The 22744-nt window shown below is 50.5% G+C and overlaps 1 protein-coding gene across 1 annotated transcript; it reads right to left on the bottom strand.

Moving 5' to 3' along the window:
• Positions 1 to 1136: 1136 nt before the first annotated feature.
• LOC125632897 (ly6/PLAUR domain-containing protein 2-like) lies at positions 1137 to 15387 on the bottom strand. Its single transcript, XM_048841800.2, has 3 exons — positions 15281 to 15387; positions 3216 to 3335; positions 1137 to 1848 (listed from the first exon to the last, which is right to left on the bottom strand). Exons 1-3 carry the CDS (start codon positions 15330 to 15332, stop codon positions 1637 to 1639), a joined length of 384 nt encoding a protein of 127 aa, XP_048697757.1. The 5' UTR covers positions 15333 to 15387; the 3' UTR covers positions 1137 to 1636.
• Positions 15388 to 22744: the final 7357 nt, after the last annotated feature.

Genomic DNA, 22744 nt, shown 5'->3' with positions numbered 1-22744 from the left:
TTCTGGGAGTGCAGCCCCCTCCCCGAGGATGATAATATTAATTTACTATTGTCATTCCTCTAGGGGCTCTCATTATAGATCTGGACCCCACTGTGCTAGGTGCTGTACAATTTATAGGTGCCATCCTTCCCAGGGCAGCATTCACCAGGGGGGAAATTCACCCCATGCAGAGAGGCCCGAACAATGTCTAACCACCACTCGAGTCCCCCATAGACTTCAATAGAACTCAAGTGGCCCCTAGCCCTTGAGCACACTCACTGCATGGGAAAGATGACAACAATTCCCTTAACTGGAGGGAATATCTCTGGAGTGAAAGGGGAGTGCACCGACCAACCCACGAGTGTCTCTTCAGGGCACTGCCACTGTTTCATGAGTTAATGCAATCCATTGCCAGGCAGCTTTATTTTGAAGCCCATCATTCATGCCTGCTCTTTCCTCGCCAGGTACTAAGGAATTAAATAACTGTTCCCAATAAATGGGGGAGGGAGGAGAGGCCAGGGAAAGGGACCTTGACATTAACACGGAGAGTGGAGGAGATGGAGAGATGGTAGGAAGCTATTGGAGAAGGCATCAGCTGCAGGGGAGAAGGCTCTCATCCCACCAGCGCTGTTGAGATGACGTGAAAGGACGGAAGAGGTCAGAGCTAAGGAACTGGGAGAGAGCGGAGAGGGAGATAAAGAAAGACAGACAACAATGGCAGGGATTCCCAAACCAGAGTCTGAAATAAAGCCCTGATTCAGCAAAGCATGTAACCCCATTGCTTACGCCCCCCAAAGTCTTACTGCATGCCCTGCAGAGTGTGCAGCTTAGAACTGAGCCTAAACTCACTTCACTTGCTGCTCAAATAGCATTTCAAGCCAGAACTGAAGTTCAAAAAAAGAATCCTCGAGTAGATTTCAGCAGAGAAAAGTTGAACTATAAATAACTTTAATTATTACGGTTGATTAAGCAATTAATTCCTGCTCATTATTATTCCTCTTAAACTGGGACACAAAAGAATAGAAGAATTTTACATACTTCGATCGGATCATTGGCACATCAAGTCCAGACTCCTGCCTTGTGCTTCAGAGCTAGGTCAAAGATCCCTTACTCATCATGCACTGAGAATGGAATTTACTCTGTGTAAAGGTCCAGCACCAAAGTTATGGTGTCTAGGGGTTGCCCTGTCTCACTGAATTTCACCCCAAACTGGTCATTTAGCAATGATGTCTGTAGAACAGGGTCTAGTGAAATAGACATTTGCTAGGGGTGTTGGTCACAACGGTCATGCACTTAATTTATGCACTTAATTCAAATCGTTAGGTCTTGAGTAACTGGGTGTGCCGTGGAATTTTCCACAACTAATTGACACAACAAAGACATTCCAGTACAGATTAGCATTTAATTTAATTTAGCAAGGAGCCGGTAGAGAGATTGTCCAACTGGGCATTCCTGAGCCAGGTCCCTTTATCGGCAGGGACAGGAATGCAGAGATAACATCTTTCCAAGAGGCCACTGTGTCTAAGAAAGCAAAGAAGCATCTTCCTAAAAGTGTCCAAGACCACCCATTGGGAATGCAGATGGCAAGTGCAGCCAAGAGGGGCTTGATTCTTGTTGGGTGGTTCTTTGGGAGTAAAGGCTTCACCTGCCTGGCTCCTCACAGCCCAGTCCTGAGGAGGATGCAGAGGAAACTGGCTGAAATCCCCATCGCCACGTAGCTGATTTGTATGCTGACCGCCCCATCCTGGTTGCACAAATCAGAGTTACAGCAGAAGGTGGGGCGAGAACTCCCGATCTCATCCACGTCGGATGGGATGCATTTCTGAGCGCACGACTTGACGACAGTTGAGTCGCCCACGAAGGGGTAAACTACAACATTTCAAAGCAAGAGAGAAGAAAAGGGTATTAAAAGGAGGATTTGGGCGTGGGGTGTCTCCAGCCCTGCAGGGAGCACTGAACGTCTGTCCCACTGGATTCCAGCTCCAATTCCAAAAAGCTTCAGGGATTGAACCAGCTGGGAACTAAACCACCAAACCTTTTGCTGATCTCCTATGTAGAGAATCCCATACATACATTCCTTGGGGTCTATCTCTGTCTCTTTGGGTGCTGACCCATCTCTGTGTCCTTCCTGCGTGTCTCCCTCTGGCTTGGTGAACATACAGGCAGTTCTGCTTGGAAGCTAAGCAGGGCAGGCACATGCCCCCGGCTTTACCTAAACCTGGGTGCATTGTGTGTCATCTGTCTCCCTGCAGACACGACATCCCATCTCTAATCGCTGCTCATCCTAGGTTCAGCTGGTACCCCTATCCAGAGGATTCACGTGAAGAGACAGTGCCCCATTTCCTCTCTCTGGAAAAGCGTCTCTTTACTTGGCAAAGCTCAGCTATTGGCCAATGCAGGCCTCGTCCTGAGAGGTGCAGAGAATGCTCTGAAGTCAAGGGATCCAGTTTAGGCTCCTAGGAGCCCAGTGATTCAGGCACCCACCAGGGAGGTGGGGGACGTAGACCCCAGTCCGCTAGCTCCCATCACTCTTTTGTTATTTATCCACAACAGGAGAGACTGATGCTGCCCCCATCGGGATGCCCCAGAGCTCAGGGGTTAGAGCATCATCTGAGAGGTGGGAGACCTTTCTTCCCCGGTGGCAGGGAGGGGAAATGAACCTTCTAACCTCCTGCTGCTTTGTGTGACACACGGCAGGCACCTAACCCATTCCTGCAAGAAACACTTTACATGCCTAAGCTGCGGTTGGTTCCCGTTTGCAAATCACTAGCAGAGAGAGGTGCCTCCCTGCACCTATTGCCAAGAGGGGCGGGACTTAGCAACCCCCCCTTTCATCTGCCTCTCCCATTGGCTAGAGGTGTGTCCCTGCCTAGCGTGCCGGCTTTTGTGAATTGCAGTCTAAGGCCCCCGTCTCTCCCCCTTCATTGTACAGGAGCCTAGGTCCCTAACTCAGGCTTTGTGGATCCCAGGGCTGTTCCTGTGCTTTGCCAGGGCCCTAAAAGTTACTCGCCGTGACGCTGAGCATAGTGACACCTAAGTCCCTTTTTGGATCTGGACCTAAGTGACTCGCCCAACGTGAGTCCCAAGTACCCGTGTTGCAGCCTGGGTCCATCGCTAGGAATCACAGGGGAACTCTGATCCCCTGCAGTTCTAACCCTGGGGTTGGGGCTGGATGGACGTTCCTCCCTTCCTTAAATTTGAACGCAGGCTTCTCCCTCCGGGAGTCTCTTCCTTACCTTCCTCTCGGGAGTACATTACTGTCTTGCACATGATGTCATCCGTGGAGCAGTTGCTGATGGTCATGCACAGGGGGGAGCTCATCGGCTCCTGGCATGTGTAACATTGCAAGGTGTGGGCTGCAAAGAGGAACAAACCAGGGTTGCCTTCATGGGGATCAAGAGGTGCTGTCTGCCCTTCCGTATCACCCCTGTTAGGCAAACCGCCACGGCACCACTCCCCTAAGGTAGTTATCAGAATGCGCTACTGGAGCACACGGCAGTTCCCTATACATCTTGTCTGATGCATGGAGGGACATGCTGCTAAATCCACATGCCATGCCTTCGGTGTAATGCCAGGCTAGTGTTAAATTGCCTCCAGGCATGTGGGTATCAGAGGTGAATCCGCTCCTTGGACAGCAGCACTTTGAAGAGGATCATCTTTCAGCTTTGTAACAATTAGCTAATAAGACCCGTCTCACAGTTATCTGAGTGGCAGAAACTTCAGCCAGCTAACCAGATCCAGCATAATAGACGGGCTGAGCTGATTGACACAGAGATCATTCCCTTGGTGGGCCGGTCACTCCTGAGGCCTGATTCTGATTTACACTAGAGTCCCTGTGCTCATCCCCTTTACATCCCCAGAGCACAGTTGCCAACTCTCAAGCGGTAAATAAGCACCCCGACTTTCACAATAAGCCAAAAATCAAGCTAATCCCATGTCAAAACAAGCCAGCCCCTAAGAACCCCAACACTCTGTGTGACTAGATACCTCTGGAGTGCAGTCTGGGACTGTGGTGGGCCCGCTGTGCACCCCTGACTCTCTCCCCGCCTTGCCGGGAGCCAATCAAGAAAAAGAAGCAACAAGTCACAAACTAGCCAACAATCAACTCAGAAGCCAATTAAGCCAAAAACAAGCCCAATTTCTGCATTTTTTTCACGGGTTTGGCATGTCTGCACCAGAATGGTGTAAAGACACCTTATAAATAGCATAAATAAGCCTTCTTGTAAGTAAGAATCAGACCCTCAGCCTATAAGCTCTTTGGGCTAGGGGCTGTTTTTATTTAGCACTTTCTCCAGTGCTAAGCACATGGTCAGCACTTACCACAGAAGAGTCCTTGGGGCAACTGGGTAGAGAGATAGAATAAGGCCCATGGGATTTGTGTGGGCATGAGGGAAGTGAGGCAGGCCCCAGGCTAGGACTGTTCTGTGCTGAGATGTTTGTTCCACATCAAAAAGTGGGTTTCACATTATTTAAAAAAATCACACATTTAAACGGGGGACAAATATTATACCATAAGCAAGTCCTTCTACCAGGAGGAAACAGCCCAAACAAGCTGCAGGTGAGCTAATTCCACCCCAAAGTAGACCCCCAAAAGATCCCTTAGAAAACTGGACCCAGCTGCTCCCTCAGGCTTTCTAATGTAGAGTTGGACACTCTGCGGTGCTTACCGCGGTCTGGCTGGTCTCTTTGAAAGTTAAATTATACAGCTCCCGTATTTAACAAAGCTCTAAACTTAGCCTTACAGTGGTAGCTCTGTCAGTGGCCTTGATTTCTACCCGATTAACTACCAGCAGAGTAAAAGTGACAGGATTTTAGTTTCTCTGAGTCAGTAATGGGGAAGTATAAAGGGATCTTCACTGCAATAAGTTTTAGACCTTGAGAGTGTGCACCGTATGTTTATATTAATGTCCTTTGGGTTCGCAAGATGTCATCAAATATTGGTGGATAAGCTAACTACTAGTTAATTATTATTGTTTTACTGGTAAAGCGGCCCTGCCTGGCCAGAAACTCAGGGTGCTGTGCAGGTTAGAGCATGGTTGGAAATGTAATGAAATAATCTTATGAAAATAGATACAGACAGATAATGTGATTGAACAGGAGAGATACTTAACCCTAACTGCATCATGAATTAGAAAACACAAAACTGTCAGGGGTAAAGGCAACAAAATTCATTATTGAACACACGGCATCAAACTGGCATGAACTCTGACAGGCTTTGCCCACCTTAACTTAGACAGTGATGGATCATCCATCACTTGTCTCTGTCTTGGGTGCTTGGGCAGCAAGATGGTTGGCATCTTAGAAAACACCTGCAACATGTATATTTTACTCACGTCAAGTAGACAAGGGCCTATACACCTAGTTATTGTGGTGTTCTCCACATTAACACAAGGCGCACTTGTGTTAAACAAATAAAAGCCTTTCTTCTTAACATATTATTCACCTAACAAAGCAAAGTCTGCTCCTAGCTACTGCATGCTGCTCTCTGCTCTGCTCTGCATTCAGATCTCAGGCAGCTCTCTGCCGGATCAGCATTCAGATCCGGCTGTGTTGTTATATGAAGGGTGGCCATTTGAACGCTCCAACACACCCAATACCCTTAGGGTAACAATAGCAGCTGGTCCCCACAGTTGTACCCCATTATCATGTCATTTCTGTAAATGATTGGCCAAAACACTGTCATCACATAAAGAAAAGGAGGACTTGTGGCACCTTAGAGACTAACCAATTTATTTGAGCATAAGCTTTCGTGAGCTACTCTGAAACCTGTCATCACATGTAAGCCCAGAGCTCACACTGACTTCAATGGAAGACATCTGCTCACATCCACAGGCAGGAATTGACATTGTTGCTGTTTTTTTTAAAGAAGTAATGGTTTGATGGATGATAGGTTGAGGATGATTTCTATAATAACTAGAACTGGGCAAATACTGCCAAAAATATTCATGAACATTCATTGGAATAAAACCCACGAATTCAGAATTCGCAACCCTTTTTCTGTTCAGATATTGTATTCTGTTTTGCTGAAGTGCTTGTTTCTGGAAAGCAAAATTATTATTGAAGTGGATCAATAATAACTGCATAGGAAAGGATGTGGCCTGAAGAAGACAAACTTGAAATCTCAGTGCGTCCCTTCCTTCTGTTGATAGAAGTTCGGGGAGCTGAGACCACACCGGAAACCCAGTGTCAATAGTGGTGAAGAGTCCATGAGCGATCAAACATGCTGCCATATGTTACGGGGCTGAAAGTAAAATTGAGCTCTTACCGGTGTGGGGCCGGCTCTCCCGCCACCCAGAAGGGGCGGGGCCTCAGACGGAAGGGGCAGGGTTGGGGGTCAGCGACCCCCCAGCCAGCCCATCTGCGCTGCCTGGCCCGGGCCCTTTTAAATCGTGGCCCTGGGACAGCTACATCCCCCCCTGCCCCCAGCCGCCGCCGAGGGGGGCAAAAGGGGCAACGATGTTAAAGCCCTGTCACGGCAGCGCTTAAAGCAGGGTCCTTTACCGCGGCACCACTTTAAAGCCGTTGCCCTTTTGCGCCTCCCCATCGGCGGCCCTGCCGGTAGGGACCTGGCAGGGCCGCCGATGTGGGGCACAGAAAGGGCAACGATGGTAAAGCAGTGTCACAGCAATGCTTTAAAGTCTGCGTTACGGGCCGGTACTGGCAGCAAACTTACTTGCACCCCTGGGAGTAAGTTCTGTAGGGCACTGCCTTTATGTTTATACAGCGCCTAGCACAATGGGGCCTTGATTCTGATTGAGTGCCACTGTAATGTAAATCATATTACTTTTGATGAAAACAATTAAATTGAATCCTGGTAATGTGCAAATAAATTTTTCACATTGAATAATTGGCTCAGCGCGATTAATAAATGTATCATGGCCTAAAATACCTAATGGCCAGTGGCCAAAGCTCATTTTGCTGGAAGCGCTCTGAGTTACTGATGTGACTCTGAAATGCCTAGGGCATAAGAATGACTGGAACATGATCAAGTTTACAGTATCTATGTAACTAAAGAGAAAGGCAGAAGCTGAGGCAGCTGTTAGTGTTATTTGTTGTTTGTATTGTGGTAGCACCAAGAGGCTCCCATTACAGACCAGGACTCCATTGTCTAGGTGCTCTACAAAGGCAGAAGACAAAGATGGTCCCTGCCCCAAGGACCTTACAATCTAAGTAAAAGACAAGAGGCAACGAGTGGATTCAGACAGCGGAAGCACCAGGAAACAGTGAGACAGTATTGGTCAGCATGACAGGTCAGCACACTAGCTGCCCAACTGTTGTCAAATTTTCTGTAGGCATCATGGCAAATCTAGTGTGTGGGCATATCAGTGCGGAGTTCTTAGGACAGTAGGAGATAAGAATATAGCCATTTGTATCCTATACTGGAATTATACTTATGTTGTTGCCTACTGTCTGTCTTCTACACTGTAAATTCTCCAAGGCAGATGCCTGAGGCTTGTCTTATAAAGCGCTGAGCAAAGAGCTGTCACTGATTTCGGTCGGAGTTCAGGACCTAAATACCTGTGAGGATCTGGGCCTAAAAGCTAATAGGGTATCTTTCCTGATAAGCCAATTCCTCCAGCCTCATAATCATTGGAGGTGCTTTTCTTTGACATACCTTCACTTTATTGACCTGTGGTTTTGAGGTGCCCAGAGCTATAAGCAGTATGAATGGGACGCGGTAGGGAGAGCCCATTTCATCTCCTTGCCCCGTGACGTATTATGATTTATTCAGTGGCGAGATAGTGGTGCTCACAGAGAGTTACGGATGCTTGCTGGTACATCGTCCCCTTGCAGAATGTTGAGCTGAGCCAAATTCAAATGGCTGAAAACTGGGAAATGCCCAGTTGATGTTGCCCATGCAGTGCTGACTCGGCCGTCTTTCAGCAGTGCCCCCGTATGTCTCATTAACACACACGTCTTTACCCTGCCAGCCTCCCAACGGGCAAAATGTACGATCTCTTCCCCTCCTGTGGCAGCCCAGTCACGCTCACCCACAGGGTGACTGTCCTGTGGACACCCACAGGAGTCCATCTAAGAACAAAAAAGGAAAACATGGGCATTTCCTGGTTTTCAGAAGTTTGAGTTTTGCTGAGCTCAGCATTCTGCAAGGGGCCAACGTACCACTCAGCAACCTTAACGTCGGTTTTTGCTTCTCAATTTCCTATATATATTTTTTTTAATCAGGAAACTATAGGTTGCTGGTAGTAGTTAGCAGTCATTTTGACAGTTGTACATATCCTGTCCTGCAATTTGCATACAGAGTCAGGCAGCCCTGTCCCTCATCAGCTGGACCCCACCAGTCCTGCTCCGGCACAGATCCCCAGCCATGCCCCAGACCCATTCACTGCACAATCCACTCCATCCTGGTCCCTTTCCCACTGCTGGGCCCGGAGCAAAGGATAACTATGATACAGAGGAATGGTGTTCCTGGTCGTGTTTCACAATGGTTGGAGGGTAGGGTTTGAGGCAGAGCTAGTGCGAGAAAGCCCAGCCAGGGTTTCTGTTCCAAAATTCTGACAGTTTTACGTTTGAGAGAGAGCTCCTGTGACCTCTCTCTAGTAGATGCACCCCATCTCCGAGAAACAGTGAGATGTCAGAGCTTGTCATGTTTCTGTGCCAGACAATTCACTTTCTTCTGGGCAGCCACGAACCCTACAATTTCCTGATTCACATTCTTCCAACTCTTATTAATAACTTTCCTATTGTCACTGTAGCAATTATTCAGACACAGCCGAATCAGGGAAAACCATCACAGGTCCTGGACACCGATCTCGGATGCAGTCCGTATCGCCTTTCATCCACCGTGTGAGGTGTACACTAGAAATAAGGCCCAGATCATTTCTGCCTGTGTGAATCACCACCACATCCAGTAGATCATAACCTCTTAAATCACCAGGAAGAGGCTGCAGATTGGGCAAAACTTGATGCCAACGCAGGCCACCCCTCTCCACCCAAATCAGCGCGCAGACAGCAACCCCCATGCCATGGTTTGCTCTCCGGCAAGCTTCTGCAACCTCGTGATCCAGGCGTCGCTCAGAATCCACAGCTTGCCAACCCTGGCGCAGCAAATATTTATTTTCCCTCAACTAGCAAACCACAGATTTTCTCATTCAACCCATCCAAGGCTTGTCTATTGCCTGTCCTCATTTCATGCCCCTCCTCCGCACAGCCATAACCTCCTCCCTGTCCTTCCATCCTCCTCCCACCTACGGACACATGCAAAGTCTTCTGTCATCAGTCCCTCCCTACCTGACACAAGACCAGCTGCTGACTATTCTGCTGCATTCACCATAAACCTCGCCAAAGAATAAAAACACATTACATTTATCCAAGGCACCTTGTAGCAAGGGTTATTAATAAATCCTTACTACACAGTGGTACAAAGGTTCAGACTTGAAATGTCAGTGCCCCGTGTTCACCAGGGCAATGGTATCACCTCATTCCCGCAAACTACCCAGGCAAGTATAACACCAACAGACCCTCGTCATCAGCAGGTGGGATTGAACCTGGGACTCCGGGAGTTCAGTGCATGAGTCTCTCCAGCACGAGCTAAACACCAACCGGCTGTTAGCTGGGGCTGTAGAGCAGACTCATTTTATATCTCTCTCAAGTGGTCTCAGTGCCACGAGATGGGACAGAACCCCGCACCCAGAAGGTGTGTGGGTTACATACTCCCCCTCGCTGAGGAAGCTCGCCCCAAGCTTCAGAGACTTCCCAAATCCCGGACGAGCCCCCACTGGTAATGCCGACAGACCCCGGTCATCAGTGGACGGGATTGAACCTGGGACTTCTAGAGCTTAGTGCATGAGCCTCTACCACAGGGGTCGGCAAAATACGGCCTGCCCCCCTAACAGTTCTGTCTGGCCTGCCATGACTAACATTTCTGTCCAGCCTCCTCTGCGCCCTCGTGACCTCTAAGTCACGGCCACTAAAAGTCCCGCGGCACAGCGGGGTGCTCAGGTAGGCTGCCTGCCTGCGGTGGCCCCACGCCACCTCCTGAAGTGGCTGGCTCCTGCTGGCACATCGCTGTGTGCCCCTGGCGGGGGGGAGGCGGCCCCACGCGCTGTCCCTGCCCCCAGCACGGTCCTCACAGCTCCCGTGGGCTGGAAACTGGTGAATGGGAGCTGCGGGGGTGATGCTTGCGGGAGCGGGCAGTGCACGGAGACCTGCTGCCCTGTCCCCGCAAGGGGCGCACAGAGACATGCCAGCAGCAGCCTGCCTCAGCCCTATTGCACCACTGGCCAGGAGCCACCTGTGGTAAGTGCCTCCCGGCCAGAGCCTACACCTCCCGCACCCCAACTCCCTGCCCCAGATCAGAACCCCCTCCCGCACCCAAACTCCCTCTCAGACCCCACGCCCCCTCCTGCACCAAAATCCCCTGCCCCAGCCCGGAGCCCCCTCCTGCACCAAACTCCCTCCCAGACCCCCCCCCCATTAATATAGTAGAAATGTGCGGTCCGTGACGACTTACCAAAATTTGTGGCATGGCCCCCCTGGGAAAATTATTGCCCACCCATGCTCGACTGCATGAGCTAAAAGCCAACAGGCTGTAGAGCAGACTCAGTTTACCTCTCTGTCTAGTGGTCTCGGTGCCACTAGATGGGACAGAACCCCGCACCCAGGCAGGTGTGGGTTACACAAGCTTAAAGCGTCTGCATGGAAACCTCCCGCGTTCGTCTGATATATTGGCACAGGCACCCTATAATCCTTCCAGACGGCACAGCTACGCAAGCGACGACGTGAACGTGCTCTTAATTACCGCTCACAGTGCGGCTGCCCCAAAGACACAGTGGGTGCCGTGCACTTGTGGGCAAAAAACGATCGAGATGTTTGACCTGCATCTCAGCAATAGTTCGATCTCTAGCTCCGTGCAAAAAAAAAAAAAAGCCCCAGAAAAAACCCCCAAAACAACACACACACACACACACCCCTAGGAACTTTTTGAAAAAGGGCTACGGAGGGAGTTTATGTCTGCAGAACCCCTTGCTCAACTGACCTCAAAATTGGGTCACTAGCCCTATTTTTCACTTCCAGGAGGCACCGCAAATTTCAAGAAAATCTTGCAGATTTTAGAGCACTGAGAAGCACTGGCCTTTAAATGGGAAGACTAGCCCATGGGCTCCTCTACACCTCCACCTGCAGCCCAGGCCGCTCGGAAAGGTGTGAAGTGGCCCTTTTCCTCTCAGTGGGACGGTCTCTGCTGAGATGATACAACCTGCAACACTAGCTCTGGGGCATGCGAACGGCTCCATTCCCCTCAGTGGGTGTTCCCCTCCCCCTCCTGTGCTTTAGAGCCAGGTGATATGCGTGAAGGATGCCTGTTCTCAGCTCCCCACCCAAAGGGGCAGGGCTTCCCCGGATCCTGGGTCGCTTAGGGGGCCTTCCAAAAGGGCAAGCCCGCCACAAGCCAGGTCACATGAGAGAGGCAGGGACAACTCCTGTAGATGGGCACATGTCCCCCCACCCCCCCATCCTGGCATACAGACAGGGGGCAGTGAGCGGGGCTCAGAGACCCCCAGCAGGGCAAGGCTCCCATATCCCGGCTCATATGAGCAGGGCAGGGAGAGGGGTTCAGATGCCCCTAGAGGGGCAAGAGCCACCAGCTCTGGGCACACACATGGAGGAGGAGAATGTGAGGCTGACAGATGCCCCCCCAACCCCTAGTCTCCCCCAATTCCCTGTCACTCACCCCTTGTCCCCCTTCCCAGTGTCCCACCCTGCCACACTCTCCCTAATCCCCATGCCACCCTCACCTGAGACCTCAAACTCTCTCACCCATCCCCATTTAGCCAACTTCTCATTATTCCCCTCCCCAAAGCCCCAAACCCTTCTTCCCCCTGTTCCCCACCCCTAATACTCCTCCCTGCCCAGGAAGCATTCACAGATCTAATTTTTTCCCCACCAAATACTTTGCTTGCATCTCCTCCAAAACAACAAGATGAAGGGGGAACACAAACAAAGAGAGTCAAAATGAGGGGCTACCCAGGAGAGAGGGATGGGGGGAGACAAATGAGAGGGGTCGCAAAGATAGAGGACAAGGAACATAAATGGGAGGGGAAACACACAAAGGGGGGGCCATCACTGGGGGGAAGGGGCGCACAGAAAACTGGGGCCACAAATGGGAGACACTTTCGCCATAGTGGGGATGGGGGTGCCAAGTGGAGGGGGTGACCCAGAAAGGAGGAGGGAGAAACAGGATGTCAATAGCAGGAGAAACAGGGGACCTTGTAGGGTGGGAGAGAGAAATGGGGGCGGGGCTCAACCCCATCCTGAGAAAGGATTGAGAGGATCTATGTCCCCTGGGGAACAGAGAGAGAAGAGGAAAGCTCAATGGCTTCTCTGGGAGACGCAGGAGGGGAGGGAACTGGACTCCTCTCCTTCCCCTGAGCCCACTGGGAGAGGAGGAAGGGGGTGAAGATGAAGGCTCCTGGGACACAGTATGGCGGCTCCTATTAATCTGGATAAGAACGGATGGCAATATCCGGCCATCAGCAGGGTGGCCCCAGCCACCACACAGATGCAACATGACTTTCCCTGACAGGAAAGGGTTCCCGCTCGAGACATTCCCGCTCACTGAAGTCCTGAGGGTTTCATGTCTCCCAGGCTGGGATCTGGGCCATAATGGCCCCAAACATTACGCCAATCAGGGCTTGCCCAGCCATCACCACAAAAAAGTGGCCATTTGTCCTTGTCACAATAAAGCAGAGAAAACCCGACAGGGACTGTGCTCTCATAACCCACCCCTGGTGACACAGGTGACCCCGAGAGTGAGGTGGCAAGAAGAACAGGCTGCCGGAGCACAAGTGCGGCCAGTGACGTGCGATGGATTGATGTGACTCAAAGAGAAATGCCAGCGGGCCAGCTTGAAAACCACCATAAGGCATGGGTGTAGTTAGGGGGACAAGGAGGAGTTGCCCCCCAAAACTGAAAGCCTCAGGCCGGTGCGGAATTCCCCCTCTCTCCCCTCTCCCTGCTGTGCATGCCCCATTGGCCTGGCTGAAGCTGCCCCCTCCCCAAATATAAAAGTCAAACTACACCTATGCTGAGGTCTGGGGAACAGCCTCCAGACGGCGGTTGTGCAAATGAGTCCTGCAGGGGGATCTTGACCGGGTGACGGAGCCCACCCTTTCCATCTCTAAGTGCCCAGGTATCTATGAATCACATGCGGTGCATGAAACAAGCCGCTGGAGAAGACAGCTAAAGCAGAGTCTGTGGAGGAGTGTCAGGAGAGAAGAACACCAGCACGTGGGAATAAGATAAAGCCACAAACTCTCTAAAGCATCAGGCTGCATGGCAAAGACACAGCCAAGAGAGGATGAAAGAAATCACACATAAAGCCAAGTAATATCTATCAGTGGAGAGACATCCATTAATAGCTGCTAAAAGAATAAATCCTGGGTTAGGGGTTCTACGGGTATGTTAGCAACAAGAAGGTCAGGGAAAGTGTGGGACCCTGACTGAATGGGGGAGGCAACCTAGTGACAGAGGATGTGGAAAAAGCTGAAGTACTCACTGCTTTCTTTGCAGCTCCCAGATTGCTGCACTGGGCAGCAACAGTAAGGGGAGGAGGTGACCAGCCCCCAGTGGTGAAAGAACAGGTTAAGAACTATTTAGAAAAGCTGGACATGCACAAGTCTATGGGTCCAGATCTAATGCATCCAAGGGTGCTGGGGGAGTTGGCGGATGCGATTGCAGAGCCATTGGCCATTATCTTTGAAAACCCGTGGCGATCGGGGGAGGTTCCAGACGATTGGAAAAAGGCAAATATAGTGCCCTTCTTTAAAAAAGGGAAGAAGGAGAATCTAGGGAACTACAGACTGGTCAGCCTCACTTCAGTCCCTGGAAAAATCATGGAGCAGGTCCTCAAGGAATCCATTTTGAAGCACTTGGAGGAGAGTAAGGTGATCAGGAACAGTCAACATGGATTCACCAAGGGCAAGTCATGCCTGACCAACCTGATTGCCTTCTATGATGAGATAACTGGCTCTGTGGATATGGGGAAAGCGGTGGACATTATATATCTTGACTTTAGCAAAGCTTTTGATATGGTCTCCCACAGTATTCTTGCCAGCAAATTAAAAAAGTATGGATTGGATGAATGAACTATAAGGTGGATAGAAAGCTGGCTAGATTGTCGGGCTCAACGGGTAGTGATCAACGGCTCGATGTCTAGTTGGCAGCCGGTATCAAGCGGAGTGCCCCAGGGGTCAGTCCTGAGGCCGGTTTTGTTCAACATCTTCATTAATGATCTAGATGATGGGATGAATTGCACCCTCAGCAAGTTTGCAGATGACACTAAGCTGTGGGGAGAGTAGATAGGCTGGAGGGTAGGGATCGGGTCCACAGTGACCCAGACAAATTGGAGGATTGGTCCAAAAGAAATCTGATGAGGTTCAAGAGTCCTGCACTTAGGAAGGAAGAATCCCATACACCGTTACAGGCAGTGTGCCCTTGGTGCCAAGAAGGCCAACTTCATACTGGACTGTATGAGTAGGAGCAGGGCCAGCAGATTCAGGGAAGTGATTATTCCCCTCTATTCGGCACTGGTGAGGCCACATCTGGAGTACTGCATCCAGTTTTGGTCCCCCCACTACAGAAGGGATGTAGGTAAATTGGAGAGAGTCCAGCGGAGGGCAATGAAAATGATTAGGGGACTGGAACACATGACTTATGAGGAGAGGCTGAGGGAACTGGGGTTATTTAGTCTGCAGTGAGAAGAGTGAGGGGGGATTTGAGAGCAGCCTTCAACTACCTGAAGGGGGGTTCCAAAGTGGATGGAGCTCGGCTGTTCTCAGTGGTGGCAGATGACAAAACAAGGAGCAATGGTCTCAAGTTGCAGTGGGGGAGGTCTAGGTTGGATATTAGGAAACACTATTTCACTAGGAGGGTGGTGAAGCACTGGAATGGGTTCCCTAGGGAGGTGGTGGAATCTCCATCCTTAGAGGTTTTTGAGGCCCGCCCTGACAAAGCCCTGGCTGGGATGATTTAGTTGGGGTTAGTCCTGCTTTGAGCAGAGGGTTGGACTAGATGACCTCCTGAGGTCTCTTCCAACCCTGATATTCTATGATTCTAAGATCCCAGCCTGAAACTTATTATTTTTGTAAACGATGCTCTGAAACATCTGGGCAGGCTGCAAAGAGCACCTCTGTCACATCAGACCACCACCAATGACTTCACTGCTAGGTTCCCACAGGGACAGATCTTGCGGCAGTTAAAGTCAATGGCATTTTGTCACAGATGTCCCTTCATTCACTCTTCCTACCCTGCCACACAGGGCTTGGTTAATAAAGCAGAATCTTACCTAGCTCCACGCACACAATGGCAGCCAGCAGAACAGACAGAAGCCCCTTCATCTTGAGCAGCTCCTCACAGCCTGGAGCTCCTTGCAGATAGCTTTATCAATGGGCCCTCTGGGTGGGCTTTTCCTTTTACTGATTCTGACCATTCCCCACCCCCCCTCGCCCCACCCCAGGATCCAGCTGTACTGGAAAAGCAAGTCTGACTCATAAGGGGATTAAATCTCTAATTACAGAGCCCCTCCTTCTGCTTTTCTGTACATCTTTTTTTAGATTTTTCATGCTGCTTCGGAAAGACGGTCAGGGTTTGAATGGCAGACAATAGCTAAGCTAATTACATCCCCCTTCTTTGCAACAAGGTGTGATCCCCATTCATCCCCTGGTTCTTCACACAAAGTGAGTGTTATCGAATCCCAGCCATCTCCAACTTCCTATGGGCCTTGTTGACATTTCGTCTTTTCTTTAGCAATTAGTGGCACCTGGGCAGTTTCTGTAAAGACAAATGGGACTTTTAAGAGGCAGTGGCAGCAGCTGTGGGCCGCAAGTGGTTAAATCTCAAGAGATTTCCCTCCCCACTTTTTGCCCTTGAGAAGTGGTAGACCATGTGAGACCAGCAAGGGGCATGTGTACTAGCTGGTTAAATTCAAACCCTGTTCCACGTTGAGCCTCCAAAATACACATAAAGGGCCTCTGTGCAGATGCTAATTTGTGCTCACAAAAATCTGAACCTAGAATTCTGCAGTTAATTGCTGTGGCAGATCTCAGCTCTTGGGCATCTGGCTGGTGTGTGAAGGCAAAAACTGGAGACTGGAGTGATTTGTTTAAAAATGAGGACCCAAAATCTCCTTTGGCATGGAGGGGTGGGGGGAGAGAATGGGCGTCCATTCAACATAAAGGTTGTAACTTGATTTGCCGCTGCACGTATAGCTGCCCAGAACCACAGACTGCTAATGATTCCCAAAACGGGACTTGAAAATCCAGTTGAAAAGGGGACCTGGCAGTTACTGACTGGACTGGACACCAAAAATCCAGTTACCATGGGAGGGGAGTCGGGGGCGCCAGGTCAGCCGGGGCTGCCTCCTACCTGCAGGAAGGCTCCTTGTTGGGCTGCAGCATTTCCCTTTCCAGCCCCAGGAGCAGAGGGAGCCCAGGTGGGGAAGGGAGGGACGTGGAGACAATACAGCGAGCGATGAGGGTGGGGGGAGAGGAGTGAGTGATGGGGTGGGTCCTTGGGGAAGAGGCAGAGCAGGGGCAAGGCCTGGGGGAAGAGGCGGAGAAGGGCGGAGCCTTGAGGGAAGAGGTGGAGCTGGGGTGGCCCTTGGGGGAAAGATTTGGGGCACGAGGCAGGGCCTCGGGGGTCTGGTTACCAGCAATTAGAAAAGTGGCAACCCTACTGCAAGCAGACCAAAGAGTCCTGTGCTGGTCACTACTAACTAAGTCTGAGTAAAGCCAAAACTTACATGTCAGTGATTTCACACAGTGCTTATCATGAGGTGCACACTGGGTGGGGATCTCCCATTTGTCACCACCTCCCACGCAGCACTGCAGGGCCTGAGCTGGGAAAGGAGAACATAACAAAATACCTGAGTCATCAACTAAACCTGGGGAAAGGAGGAATGAATAACCCAGGCAGAGTGATGAGAACAACGCTTCCTCAGCTCTCGTCCCCTAAAGCCCCTACTCTACTTGCGCTATATTGATGACATCTTCATCATCTGGACCCATGGAAAAGAAGCCCTTGAGGAATTCCACCATGATTTCAACAATTTCCATCCCACCACCAACCTCAGCCTGGTCCAGTCCACACAAGAGATCCACTTCCTGGACACTACAGTGCTAATAAACAATGGCCACATAAACACCACCCTATACCGGAAACCTACTGACCGCTATTCCTACCTGCATGCCTCCAGCTTTCACCCTGACCACACCACACGATCCATCGTCTACAGCCAAGTTCTGCGATACAACCGCATTTGCTCCAACCCCTCAGACAGAGACAAACACCTACAAGATCTCTGTCAAGCTTTCTTACAACTACAATACCCACCTGCAGAAGTAAAGAAACAGATTGATAGAGCCAGAAGAGTTCCCAGAAGTTACCTACTACAGGACAGGCCTAACAAAGAAAATAACAGAACGCCACTAGCTGTCACCTTCAGCCCCCAACTAAAACCCCTGCAACGCATTATTAAGGATCTACAACCTATCCTAAAGGATGACCCAACACTCTCACAAGTCTTGGGAGACAGGCCAGTCCTTGCCTACAGACAGCCCCGCAACCTGAAGCAAATACTCACCAACAACCACATACCACACAACAGAACCACTAACCCAGGAACTTATCCTTGCAACAAAGCCCGTTGCCAATTGTGCCCACATATCTATTCAGGGGACACCATCACAGGGCCTAATAACATCAGCCACACTATCAGAGGCTCGTTCACCTGCACATCCACCAATGTGATATATGCCATCATGTGCCAGCAATGCCCCTCTGCCATGTACATTGGTCAAACTGGACAGTCTCTACGTAAAAGAATAAATGGACACAAATCAGATGTCAAGAATTATAACATTCATAAACCAGTCGGAGAACACTTCAATCTCTCTGGTCACGCAATCACAGACATGAAGGTCGCTATCTTAAAACAAAATAACTTCAAATCCAGACTCCAGCGAGAAACTGCTGAATTGGAATTCATTTGCAAATTGGATACTATTAATTTAGGCTTAAATAGAGACTGGGAGTGGCTAAGTCATTATGCAAGGTAGCCTGTTTCCTCTTGTTTTTTCCTACCCCCCCCCCCCCAGATGTTCTGGTTTAACTTGGATTTAAACTTGGAGAGTGGTCAGTTTAGATGAGCTATTACCAGCAGGAGAGTGAGTTTGTGTGTGTATGGGGGTGGGAGGGATGTGAGAAAACCTTGATCTATGCAGGAAATAGCCCGACTTGATTATGTAAAGAGTTGTCACTTTGGATGGGCTAGCACCAGCAGGAGAGTGAATTTGTGTGGGGGGTGGAGGGTGAGAAAACCTGGCTTTGTGCTGGAAATGGCCCACCTGTTGATCACTTTAGATAAGCTATTACCAGCAGGACAGTGGGGTGGGAGGAGGTATTGTTTCATATTCTCTGTGTGTATATAAAGTCTGCTGCAGTTTCCACGGTAAACATCTGATGAAGTGAGCTGTAGCTCACGAAAGCTCATGCTCAAATAAATTGGTTAGTCTCTAAGGTGCCACAAGTACTCCTTTTCTTTTTGCGAATACAGACTAACACGGCTGTTCCTCTGAAACCTGTCAAAGGCTGGTAAGGATCAGGATTAGAGCTGAACGAATAATTGATCTTTTTGATCTGGGGACCGAACGAAAAAAGTCAGGAAAACAAATCGATTTGTTTCAAACGGAACCTGAATGTTTTTGTTTTTTCTCACTGAATGGAAACCTGAAAAGAAATCATTCGTGTTGAAACAAAACAGTTCAAGTTTCAGAGTAGCAGCTGTGTTAGTCTGTATTTGCAAAAAGAACAGGAGTACTTGTGGCACCTTAGAGACTAACAAATTTATTTGAGCATAAGCTTTCGTGAGCTGAACTGTAGCTCACGAAAGCTTATGCTCAAATAAATTTGTTAGTCTCTAAGGTGCCACAAGTCCTCCTGTTCTTTTTGCAAAAACAGTTCAAGTGTCAATTCGAAGCGACAGTTTGAAATGAAATGTCTAACTAAATGGACATTTTCAGGATGGTTAGTTTGGAGTTTTCCAAAATGAACCTTTTCTCCATTTCCAGTGTTTGTTGTCAGGGGTTTTTTGGCCTGAAACTATCCACCAATTTGACCCAAACTCACAAATCATTTTGGTGCCCCCAAAATTGTATTTTTCAGCTAGTTTATTATTTGCCAAAAAGTTGCCCCCAGCTCTGATCAGGATGCCACAGTTTGGAGGGCGGGTATAGGCAGGTGCTACTTCCCCAGCCTATTCCAAACAATTCTTACCCTTCCTGGGGTCTGCCTTAATGGCAACCAAAGCACCAAGGCCTTAAACTTACCTACCCCTCATGACTAGGGGCCTATCAAATTCACAGTTGTGAAAAATGCATCACAGACTATGAAATCAGATCTCCCCTGTGAAATCTATTATTGCAGGGGAGGGGGAAGGACAGGGATGGGGCATCCCAGCTGGGAGCTCCTACCATGCTCCGGGCTCCAGCTGCTAGTGCTAGAAGGGCTAGAGAGGGAAGGAACTTCCTCTTACCCTGCACAGCCACTCTTGCGGCGAGATCAGACCCACCTATGATAAAGATGTGACGGAGACCACGGAATGGGAAAGTCTCGCACACAGAACTATTCACCGATTTCCAGTTGGAACTTGATCCACTCCTGGTGCGTTAATTGTCTAGCAATGAGACCACTGTCACCATGGGAGGAGCAAGGTGCTGTCCACGGCATCCCAGCAGCCAGCAATGTCGTTACGTGCCGTGGTCAGGTGTGTATCACCAAGTAATGGCAGAGTGTGGGCGGCGCTGGGCTGTCCCATCGCAGCCCTGGAAAGCCTGTTCTCCTGCAATGCGCTCCCCACTCAACTGTGCACGTAAGCCCAGGCTGGAGCTTCCACGGCCATGGCTAAGCAGGCTCCCGCAGAGGCCAGAATCTCATTACCGGGGATGAATTGGGAAGAGATGGCAATCCTGGGTGTGATTGCCCCCCGCCCCCCCGCCCGCAGTCACCGCTCCTGCCCCATGCTGGGCAAGGCGCAGACCCACCCCCCACCCCCAGTGAGGCTACAGTGAGGGGCAGCAGCAGGGGAGGAGGCGGACATGTGATGGCAGCCACCCCCCCCAATCTCCCGGGACCCACCACAGGGGAGGAGAGGGGGTTTCCTGGACCTGAGAGGGGCCCTAGGAGCACGTGCAGTGACGGTGGTGCGAGGTGAGTGTGCTGCTGGGGGGCAGAAGGGACCCCTCCCCCGGAGCTCCCTGCTGCTGGTGGGGAGAGGGCTGGGGTGAGTCCTCCTCTCTGGCCCCAGCCCCGGGGCAGCCTGAACCCCGAACTCCTCATCCCCGGCCCACCCCAGAGCCTGCAGCCCCAGTCAGAGCCTTCACCCCCCACACACACCCCAACCCTCTGTCTCAGCCCTGAGCCCCCTCCTGTACCATGAACTTCTCATCCGCAGCCCCACCCCGCAGCCCTCACCCCTGCTCCCCAACCCTCTTCCTGAGCCCCTCCCACACCCCAAACCCCTTCAATCACACCTCCCCCCAAAGGGTATGGCCGTTCTGATGTTCTTGTCCATTTTAACCATTTGCTATTCCCAGTGGTCACAACGCTTACAGCTACAGGCATAATAAACCCTGTGTGCACTTCTGATCCCGCTGGGTATCCCCGCGCTACATAAGCCCCATGTAATAGCTGAGGCTGCAGTATAAGTTAAAGGGAGAGCAGCTTCGGACTGTGCTGTCTTTGTCAACATAAAAGAGGAACCGAAGCCACACGATCAAGTAAATAGAGGCAGAAGTGAGGGAGGTCCATCATGGTCCCCGAGAAGCTTGTGGCTAAGGAGGTGGGAATGAGAAAAAAATGCAAGAAGAGGGCTTGTGACAGTGGGAGGATCCCAGAACAATGCCTAGCCTCGCTGTACTTTCACAGGACAGAGATTTGGGGTGGAGGGGGAAGGGGGGGGTCTTTCTTTTGCAACAGGCGCAGCGATCAAATATCCTCTCTCTGCTGCTCTCCAGGCTTCCCACCTCCTTTCACAGGCCGTTTTGGGGGGAGTCACTTGCAGCCAGCTAGATGTGGATTTGCAATTAAAGGCCAATGCCGTTTTGAGCAGTAGCCACAGGAACGGCATCACAGTGCTGGGACAGGAGATGATCATCCCTCTTGTGCAGCTGTAGCTGGAATGCTGCATTCATTTCTGAGTCTGCATTACCCAAAAGATACCGACAATGAGGATTTAAACTTGATCGGAGGTACAGCTGGTCTTGAGCTAGCTGAGGCTGCAAGAGGCCGCAAGCTGAAGGCTGCAAGCTGAGGCTGTAAGGTCCCTGGGACTAAAGTTCGGCATGTGCTTAAGAACCTTGCTAAACTGGGGTTCACTTTAGATCTGGTTAAGAATCCCGATTTCCCCAAAGTCAAGGGACAGTGGGATTTGGATCCAGTGTTCTGGCTTTTAGCCCCGGCATTTATTTCAGCCACTCTGTTACAAGAAAAATGCCATATTTAAATAATCAGCCTTTTTCCCCTCTTTCTCCGAGACAAGGTGAAGCCAGTAAAACAGCAAAAAACCGTGGGCTGGAACTCTCATGATGCCTGGAGCTATGTGGATCCCGAACTCCAAAATTCTGGGGCCAGATCCTGGCCACGTGAAATGCCCTTTGCACCACTCCAGTGACACAAAGGAATAAACATGGGGAAATAGTTTTATTTTGTGTAAGACAGGAGGCATATTGGCCTGGACATTATGCTCTCCAGCAATTCCTAGGTAGTATAAGATCCTCTGGGTCAGGGGTTCTCAAACTTTTGTACTGGTGACCCCCTTTCACATAGCAAACCTCTGAGTGTGACCTCCCCCCCTTATAAACGAGAAACACTTTTTAATATATTTAACACCATTATAAATGCTGGAGGCAAAGCGGGGTTTGGGGTGGAGGCTGACAGCTCGCAACCCCCCCATGTAGTAACTTCATGACCCCCTGAGGGGTCCCAACCCCCAGTTTGAGAACCCCTGGACTAGGGGGCTGTTTTAGGTATGGTAATGTTCACACTGCACAGGTAACCCAGGTGATTGGCACACAGGGTTGAGCTGGCGCCTGGATTAGCCTGGCCCGGGTATAAACATCCCCACTAAAGAGCCCTACCTGAGTTACTGTTTCTGCATGGGCCCAGGTGTGTCTGGGGGCATAATGCCTGATTCTCTGTGCTGAGATGTTCTAGGGTTTTCTCCCACTCAGTGGTGTCAATTGGGGGAGAATTTGTCTGTCCCTCAGGGGGGATTATGGGAAGGCCTTGGAGGACTATCAGCTGTCCAGTGATTTTTGCTTGCATCCTCACTGCAAAGTGGGTGGGTTCCAGCTCCAGTGAGAGCAGACCCCAGCCTCTGACTTATATCCCAGCTGGGTCAGCTAGCCCATCCTTAAAGCACCTCCAAACCCAAGTCAGAGGGTTTTTCTCTGGGGGGATGAAGGCTAACCCCCAGGTAAGAGCCTGGTTTCTGTACAGTGTAGACGTACCCTTGGGGTAGTTAAAAGCCATTCTAAGGCTGCTCTAAACTACAATGGGGACTGGAGCAATGGAAGGCAATGGCCCCAGGAGCTGGAAGCTGAAAAGGGCTCCCTGGTGGTTCCTTCTAACCCACGCAGCTGTGCCAAGCACTTCCCAAGTGCAGCTGGGGACTCATCCCCATCCCCAAACCCTGCGCCCTCCCCTTTCCAGGGAGCGCTCAGCTTGGCCAAAGGACTCCACGCATCCCATGGGG

The sequence above is a fragment of the Caretta caretta genome, chromosome 2, assembly GCF_965140235.1.
Source record: "Caretta caretta isolate rCarCar2 chromosome 2, rCarCar1.hap1, whole genome shotgun sequence".
Taxonomy (NCBI): domain Eukaryota; kingdom Metazoa; phylum Chordata; order Testudines; family Cheloniidae; genus Caretta; species Caretta caretta.
This window is presented reverse-complemented; position numbering and strand designations above follow the sequence as displayed.

Coding starts and splice junctions, on each gene's coding strand:
- LOC125632897 (XM_048841800.2), bottom strand. CDS start 15,332: ATGAAGGGGCTTCTGTCTGTTCTGCTGGCTGCCATTGTGTGCGTGGAG. Junction 3,336..15,280: donor CATTGTGTGCGTGGAGCTAG/GTAAGATTCTGC, acceptor TCCTCTTTGCAG/CCCACACCTTGCAATGTTAC. Junction 1,849..3,215: donor AATGTACTCCCGAGAGGAAG/GTAAGGAAGAGA, acceptor GAAATGTTGTAG/TTTACCCCTTCGTGGGCGAC.